General features: G+C 42.4%; 1 protein-coding gene across 1 annotated transcript in view; it reads right to left on the bottom strand.

The window, feature by feature from the left end:
- The window catches only part of Itih2 (inter-alpha-trypsin inhibitor heavy chain 2), a 61,392-nt gene that overhangs the window by 12,840 nt on the left and 39,668 nt on the right, over positions 1-8,884 (bottom strand). Inside the window, exons 10-14 of the mRNA XM_004635292.3 lie at positions 6,552-6,720; positions 5,581-5,706; positions 2,477-2,658; positions 1,521-1,706; positions 554-693 (exon numbers count right to left, since the gene is read on the bottom strand). Of these exons, the coding sequence (XP_004635349.1) occupies positions 554-693; positions 1,521-1,706; positions 2,477-2,658; positions 5,581-5,706; positions 6,552-6,720 (803 nt within the window). The remainder of the gene's footprint in view (positions 1-553; positions 694-1,520; positions 1,707-2,476; positions 2,659-5,580; positions 5,707-6,551; positions 6,721-8,884) is intronic.

Below are 8,884 nucleotides of genomic sequence, written 5' to 3'. Positions count from 1 at the left end.
TCTCTCTCTCTCTCTCTCTCTCTCTCTCTCTCTCTCTGTCTTTCTCTTTATTTGTCTCTCTTCTTACCTCCCCTCCTCTTTCCCTCCCTTCCCTCTTCCTCTTTCTTCAGTACTAGAGATTGAACACAGGGCCTTTACACTGAGCTACACACCCACCCCTCTTTTACTTTTTATTTTGATACATGGTCTCATTAATTTGCTAAGTTTCTCAAACTGGGCTTGAGTTTGCCATCCTCCTGCATTGGCCTCCCCAAATGCTGAGATTATAAGTGTACACCACCGTGCCCACCCAATTTGCTTTTCTTGGTTTTCAACTATGCCAGGCATGGTGGCACATGCCAGTAATCCCACTATTTAGGAACTGAAGCAGGGGGATTGCTATGAATTTGAGGCTAGCCTAGGCTACATAATGAGTTCAAGCTCAGCCTGAACTACATAGTAAGACCTCCTCTCAAGAAGCAAAAACCAGGCAAACTCTTTGTGTGCATGACCTCACATATTCTAGGTGAACATTCTACTTTTGCAAAGCACCGCAGTCCTCTTCTGTGCTTACCGCTCTGCCAGCAGTTGGTTGATTGTTAGATAGGCCCACAGTTTCCTGGTGAAGTTGGGATCTGCGTGCTTGTCTTTTGATAGAAAGTCCTCCAAGTCATCCATCTGGGCCAGGGTTTCCAAGACCAAATCTGTATTAGCCTAGACATGAAAGGCACAGTTGAAGGATGCCAGCAGGCCAAACTGTTCAGTCAATTCACATTTTGGTACCTTTTGTGAGTGAATTAGGGCCCTGCATACTTTTGGAGAATATGAAAGAAATGGGAGATTTTATTGCTATTTCAGTTTTATTGCCTGTTAATGGTCTGTTTTAAAGAGTAAAAAAAGGAGAGATGGCAGGAAGTAGACCTCCTGCAAATGGGGAAAGGGAGAAACAGGAGGGTAAATAAAGGGAGGAAAAGGTACTAAACACACTCAAAATACCATCCGTGTGCATGTATACACACAGATATGCATGTGTACATATGTATGCCTACTTCCCAAATGTAATTAATAAGTATTACTAACATATGTCAATTTAATAAATATGCTGAAAAAATATACTGGAAAAAAAGAGAAAGAACTGGGAAGAAAAGAAAATGTATTGTCCAGGCTGGGCTCAGGCTGAGGGCCAAGAGGGTTGACACAAGAACGGGGAAGATGGCAGAAGGTCCCCTGTCTTCCTTCTCTGTCACCCCCTGTCCTGTTCTACATATATGATTCTGGGCATGTGGTCTATTAGTTTGAGAGCTCACGGGATCCACTGTGTTTCTGAGAGCCATTTAGTGGCACTTCAATTCATGAACGCTTTTGTTTGGAAATAATTTGGTCTGCCAAGAGAAGCGTTTGGCCAAATTTTGTTTTTGTTTGGAACTCTACATTGAGCAACAAACATGACCAAGGCCATCTTTTGTAAAATCATGGAGGGAATTAAGACTGTGAACTGAGGCCCCACTGTACTTTTAGAATAAAGTGATAAGCAGACGTACCGAAGTCGCAGTGATAAAGCTCTGTATTTGCTGTAGTTTATCGACGTCAAATTTTCCTGCCACCACAATCTCTGAGCCTCCAAAATAGTTGGAGAAACTGTTTTGAGTGACATCTGTTACTGAGGGGTGCGGATAGCTGAACTGAACATTTCGGAGCAGGGGAGTAGATACTTGGTTGTAGAATTTCTACAATTCAAAGAAAGAAAAGGAGGGGGGGGAAACACAGAGAAATAATTATTTTCATATCACTTTGTATATCTAAAGCATTTCCCTATCATTTTTTTCCCACATGCTTTCCAGAAAGCTTTTAAATTGTTCTCATGAGTCTCTGGGACAAGAGAGAATATATTGAATTACTTAGTTAAGAAAAACTGAGACAGAGACATGATCATGACTTGTTAAAACACTTTCCTTGATTTAAAAGCCCAACATTAGTTCCTATTTCTCTTATGATCAGCTTTAAAAATACCACAGGTCCTCATCATAATAGCAATCAGTTAGGTCAACGTTCCCCAAATGAGAAACTCGTCCCTCACTTGGCCTCAGTTTCAGATATGAAGCCTGTCATTGGCATCATTTTCTGGTTCACTTAATTAAAATAAACAAGCACTTTGGATTTTTATTTGCTTTTATTTTTTATTTAAGGAAAATGTTTTGAGGGAAAATAAGTGACCATGATAACAGGAAAAGCAACTGCTGGTAGGGGGCTGCAGAACCAGCGGAAGCTGGGTGGTGTCTCAGAAGAGACTACAGCTTGGGCCCAGGCCTGGCCCTTCCTCTGCCCTGTTAGTGTATAAATTCAGGCATGACGGGAAGTGTGTGGGGATGGCACTGAACCATTCTTGGGCTTTCACATGTGGCTGTGGCTGAAATGATAGCAATTTGCATGATGCTCATCTTCTTTGGGGCATCATATAAGGGTGGTTCTGGTAAGATGGGAAAGAAGGCCTCATTACCTTGAGCTGAGAGGACGTATCCTGGTTTCCATAAATTCTCTGAGCAATTCCATGGTTATCGTTAGATAGTCTCTTCAGAAAATCATAGTCAACATCAAATCCAATCCCCAAACTGAACAAGGAGATGTTATCTTGCATATTCTGCTTCACATTTTTCTGAATTTTTGATAATTTTAATTCACCTGAAGTTGGTGAAGATGAAGGGAAAGGAATGAGGACCTGATGTTAAGACTTCTCTTTTTTTCATTTATATGTTCGGTACAGGATCTCTCAATACACAGCTCGGATTTGTAGTGATCTTCCTGTTTTCAGCCTCATAAGTGCTGGGATTACAGGTGAGTCCCACCAGGTCCAGACTCAGTCTCGGCTCAGTGTGCCCTGGGGTGGGGCAGGTGCGGGATTTGGGACCAGGGATCAAACCCTGGTCCTTGTGCTTGCTAAAGCAGGTATTTAGTCTGCTGAGCTATCTCACTGGCCCTTAAGATGTTTTTGGAAGGTCAAGAGGGAAATATTTAGCAAAAATTGTTCAAATTAAAAATGTTCTTGCCCTTTATTCAATAATGCGACTTCCAGGAATTTTTCTTACAGAGCACTCATGCATGTGGAAATGGCTGTCACCCACGTTATTTGGGCATAGCCACACACTGGAAATAGATGTACACCAATAAGTAAGATTGGCAAAATTAATTCAGACAACCAAATATTACGCTGTTACTAAGAAGGACTCAGCAGACCCAGCAACTCTACATGTTTATATTGATTGAATAATCACACTTTTTTCCCCTTTCAAAAAATGGGATCTCATTATGTTGCGCAGGATAGTCTCCAACAAAGCCGTTTTTTTCTTGTTTGAAATGGTAGTGTCATGGGCCAGTCAGATAGCTCAAGCAGCCTAAAGCGCCTGCTTAGACAGGGGCAGGGACCAAGGTTCAATCCTCAGCGTGCCATGCTAGCCCCGCCCCCGGGGCATGCTGAACAGTGATTGAGACTGAGCATGGTGGTACATGCCTGTAATCCCAGCACATGGGAGACTGAAAACAGGAGGATCACTATGAGTCTGATCTACACAGTGAGACCCTGTAGACCCTATATTAAATACATTAGAAAAAATAAATACATTAAAAAAGAAACAAGACAGAAATGGTAGTGTTGGGCCGGTGACGTAGCTCAGTGGACTAAACACCTGCTTTGGCAAGCTCAGGGTCCAGGATTTGATCCTTGGCACCACATGCTGTGCCGGCCCCTCCCCTGGGTATGCAGAGCCAGCAACTGAGTCCGGGCGTGGTGGTGCACGCCTGTAATCTCAGTGCTGGGGGAGCTGAGAACAGGAGGGTCCTTAGGAGTCTGAGCTGCATAGTGAGACCCTGTACCAAATACATAAATGGGAGGGGAGGGGAAGTAGAAGAAATGATAGTATCTTTATAGCCTTAAATCTATGGTCCTCTTCAGCATCTTGAGTAGCTGGAATTATAGGTGAAGACACATTTTTTTCAATAGCAAAAATATAACAATAATAATGAAGATGAGTGGGTATATTCAGGGGACATTTGCATATTCCTGTATATGCATGTGTTGGGTGGTTAATGGACAGGAGGAAAGGGCATTTCATGCTTTTGAAGCATTTCCTTTTCTTCCTCATGATTTTAGTCAGAAGTGAGTTTTCATTTATCTAGTCTGAAAGGAAAAAGCATGGGATCTACTATAAAGACATAAATAAAATCTGCTCGTGTTGGCCTCACTATTAATAAAAAGGTTGCTCTATGTCTTTCAGAAACTCCCATAATCATTATTATCACGTCATGAGTTCTCCTTCTGCTCAGGCAGGTCAGGCACAGGTTAGACATACCCACATGACAAATTCGAGCCATCCCCCTTAGTAGCCACCATTACTCGTATCTGTCACTGTAAGGACACCAATACAACAAGTAAAAATAAATGTAAGTAGTAAAAGTTAGGAGATGTTAGAAGTTGGATGCCAGTTTTTGTGAATAAGAAAAATGATTCACTTCAAAGACCTGGGGGCTGGGGAGATAACTCAGTGGTCTAAGTGCCTGCCTGGCAAGCTCAGGGATCTGAGTTCAGTTTCCATTATCACATACCATGCTGGCCCTGAAACCAGGTGTGATGACACACCCCTGTTACCCCAACACTGGGGAGGCTGAGGCAGGAGGATCACTATGAGTCCAAGTTGCATAGCAAGGCCCTGTACCAAATAAATAAATACATATATATATTTTTTTTCTTTAAAATTTAAGGATCTGTTGGAGAGCAATGATTTCTCCAGCTTAAACAGGGAGGAAAGTGGACCACAGAGGGTGAGTCACTGGGGCCCTGGAGGAGCTACTGTGAAGGCTGGGGTATTCATCATTCACAGCTCACGTCTTGCCATACCTAAAGTTGCTTGTATATCTTGCCAATACACAAGCAAATCCTAACACCAGACTATTCTAGGTCAAACTCAGCTTTGTCCTCATTGTGGAGAGGAGAGCAAGGCATTTGAGAGTGCAGCTGCAGCATCTGGGGACCAGCCTGATGGGGGTAGGGTTTTGCTCTGCAAGATCCCCCAGAAGTCTCATGTGGACCTTTTGGCAGGTAATTGAGTCACAAGGGCTCTTACTCCATCATTTCATTGATAGGGTCATAGATTTGGGATTTTTTTCCACTAATTTTCAATCATTTTCAAATGTCATTCATTTTGCCATTAATGTGCTTCCTGGGCAACAGTACACAGAGTCCTAATTTGATGGTATTGTTCAGAGACTGAAGAGACGGGACCTCATGGAATCGTGTGGATCATGGGGACATGGCCTTGAGCCTGTATCTGTTTTTTGGCTCCTTTCTCGCTGGCTCTTTCCTTCTCTTTCTGCCCCCTTGCTGCCAGTTGACAATTCTTCTGTACCATTCACTTCCCATGCCATGGCCTGAAACCACAGGGCAAAATAAAGCTTTTGCTGACTAATAGGGAGACAAGTCCTTTCAGGCCAGAAGACTTCCTTGAGGAGGCAGAGACTCAAATATTTTAGGAACTCCGACAGATGCCACATCATACTCCTAAGAAGCAATAGTAAAAACATTTGTCTTGGGAAATTTGAAGTGCTACTTGCCTACAGTTGGATCTCCATCTGAAACCAGAATGATCAGAGAGACTGAGTTGGGGTCTAACAATCCTAAGTTATTGGCTTCATTCAAAATAAAGATGGCCCGCAGGAGTGCTTCGTTGATATTTGTGCCTGTGAAAGTAATATAATGTGTCATTGAAAATTCTTTCTTTACACACACACACACACACACACACACACACACACACACACTCATATCTTTGTATTCAAGCTGGTTTGTCTGGTGATCACTGCTGTGTAATTTACTCAATATTAATGTCACTTGATTGCTTTCCAGGTAAACTTTACTCTATCTGGTCAAGATCATCCAGTGCAGCAAATTATTTAAATTATCCTCTTGGAAATGAGGAAGCCCTTTAAAATACCCATTTGTCATTGTATAAAATACATACTTTAGAATATCTAAATCAGCTTTGCTGACATACTCTGAAGACAGTTATATTTCATGCTATGCAAGTGAAAATAAAAAGGCTAGTGTGTCAAAATACTGAATCTTCTTCCATGAAAGATGGGAATGGTAGGATTGGGGAGATAGCTCAGAAGTCTAAGCACCTGCCTGGCAAGTGCAAGGACTTGGGTTTGATCCTTAGTACTGCGTGCCATGCCAGCCCTGGAACACACTCTGAAACCTGGCATGGTGACGCATGCCTGTAATCTCAGAGCTGGGGAGGCTGAGACAGGAGGATCACTACAAGTTGGAGCTGCATAGCAAGACCTTGTAGTAAATAAATAAATAAATAAATAAATAAATAAATAGATGGGAATGGTTAAAAACTTGTATGGGTGGGCTGATGCTTTTTAGTTTTACCATAACCATTATTCATCATTTAATAAGAAATGCGTTTTTCAGGGTAGACCACTGCAGACTAACCAAAGATCATTGTGGTGGGCAACAGTGAGTCTTAAGTAAGTGAGCCTACATTTGGATCATGAGGCTTTAGGCCAAACCCACTCACCTCCACTAGGCTGGATCTTCTCAATGTATCTCTTGGCATCTGAAATTTGTGTTTTAGTAGCAGAAACTAAATCATTTCTCCAAGTTCGAACATTGTGGTTGAAATCAACCACAGAGAATTGGTCTTCCGATCTTAGGTCATCCAATATGGTCTTCATTGCTTCCACAGTCTGTCACAGAAGAGATGTTAAAAGGTCTCATTCCACAAACTCTGAGCCTAAGAAAAAGCTCGGAGACCAAGCACTGATCCTGTGCATCCATCAATTACTGACTCAAGCTAAACATCTGCTGAAACCCCTGCTATAACTCACTAGGTTAATGTAGACCTGTCCCTGGTACATTCTGGGCACATACTGTTGACTTTATTGTACTTAAATTTTTACTCTCTTTTTTAAACTGCACAATAGTTTGACTAGTCTTATTTTAAGGATCACAAACTTTAGCTCTGTTGAACGCTTGAAAATCAAAGCATTGATTTTCATTCTTTCACATCCTTCTTGAACAGTTTACTTCTTCCTCCATCTCAGTTGATGACCTCAATTCCTGTTCCACCAAAAAGCAGAAGCAATCAGAAGGAACTTTCTATAAACTCCTGCCACCATAACCCTTCAGCTAGCAACATCTTAACATGCTGCAAACAAATCCCCTATTTCCTATAATGCCTGATTCTCTCCGTGAGTTTTCCAGTCACTGATGGAAAGCTGCATCCTTCCTTCTAAGTGTTCAGGCTAAAGCATACGACTATCTATTCTACCTTCTTTCTCCTCCTCCCTACCCATTTTGTTAACCTTCCAGGAAACATTCAGAACCGATGTTCTTACTTTACATTCAGAACAGATTTCAGAATTCAGTCACTTCTCACCATATTCATAGCTGTTACCCTGGCCCAACCTGCTATCTTGTCTTACTTGGATTATTACAATGGCCTCTTTTCTGGCCTCCCTGCTCCCACCCTTAGATCTGTACCAGTCTGTTCTCAATGTAGCAGCCAGAGATACCCTTTGGCACCCAACAGGTCATGACACTCTTTCATTCATCCCTTCTCCCCAGTAGCTGTCTGCTTATCCCTAAGTATCATAAAGGCCAAAGGGCAGGGCAGGGATGAAGTTTTACATTTAAAAAATTCACTGACATGTAATAATTTTCTATTTTAATGCCTGCATACAGCCTACACTGATCAAATCTAAGTAGGTAAATTTCAATCTCCTTATCATTTTTTGCATCTGATGCCTTCAAGCTATTCTGTTCTAGTTTGTTACAACATATATAACAGGTTATTTCCCATTATTGTCACCTCAACCTGATGCAGAACTTCATAACTAATTCCTATGGTTAAGAGGGGGGGTGTTTTGCTTGGTTGTTGTTTTTACTTTTATATTTTTGGTCTATTTTGCTCAGTGGTGAGCTAATTACTTGATACATGATTGCGGCTTCACATATACTTGTTAATGGATGAGGGGAGGGAGGAGGGAAGGAAGCAGTGAATAAATCACTGTGTAGATATTCTTACTGTGTAACTTAGACTGACCTTGAACTCTCGTTCCTCCTGCTTCAGCTCTTATGTGTTGGGATTACAGGTGTGTGCCACTGTGTTTGGCTATTTTTCTTATTTATTCTTCAGACTTGCCTCTCTGCTACTGTTCATGAGTAAACTTACCTGAACTCTGAACTAAAAGACACAGCACAAGAGAACCAACTTCAAGGAATTGTGATATAATTTAAAACACAGATACATGATTATTGAAAAGTTTCTGTTGAGTAATGAGATGATGTTAAAGTAAAATGTTTTGCAGAAGAACTGAAAGACTAAGACACAGGGGTGGGCAGAGTGAGATGAGGTTATATAGGGATGAGACTTTGAAGAAGCGAGTTGAGAAGTGAGCTTTTAGGGAAATACTGCACATAAAATAGAAAAGGGAAGAAAGACCCAGTCCTAGGCCAGATCTGGTGAGTGTGTGGGAGAACTTCCTGCTACTCTGAGCCGGCGGGACCTACTACTGGTCCCAGCCCAGGCGCAGCATGGGTAAGACCCTCTTCCACCCCCTTGGGATACCACCCACCACTCCACAGCACCTCCCCAACCTGGCCTGAGCAGGAATTTCTGCCGCGTTCCGGGAACACCCAGACCCAGTCCTAGCCCAGACCCAGTGAGTGTGTGGGAGAGCCGCCTCTCCCTTCTACTCCAACTTGTTCCCTCCAGGTTCAGCACAGGCCTGGCATACAGGCCTGGGGTGTAACCCTGCAGCTGCAATCCCTGCAGAGAGTGTAGAGGATAGAACCACCCAGCTAGTCCAGGAGCAGAAAAATCTTGCAAGAGGGCAGAGCAGGTTTGCC

The sequence above is a fragment of the Octodon degus genome, unplaced genomic scaffold, assembly GCF_000260255.1.
Source record: "Octodon degus isolate 3935 unplaced genomic scaffold, OctDeg1.0 scaffold00071, whole genome shotgun sequence".
Classification (NCBI taxonomy): domain Eukaryota; kingdom Metazoa; phylum Chordata; class Mammalia; order Rodentia; family Octodontidae; genus Octodon; species Octodon degus.
This window is presented reverse-complemented; position numbering and strand designations above follow the sequence as displayed.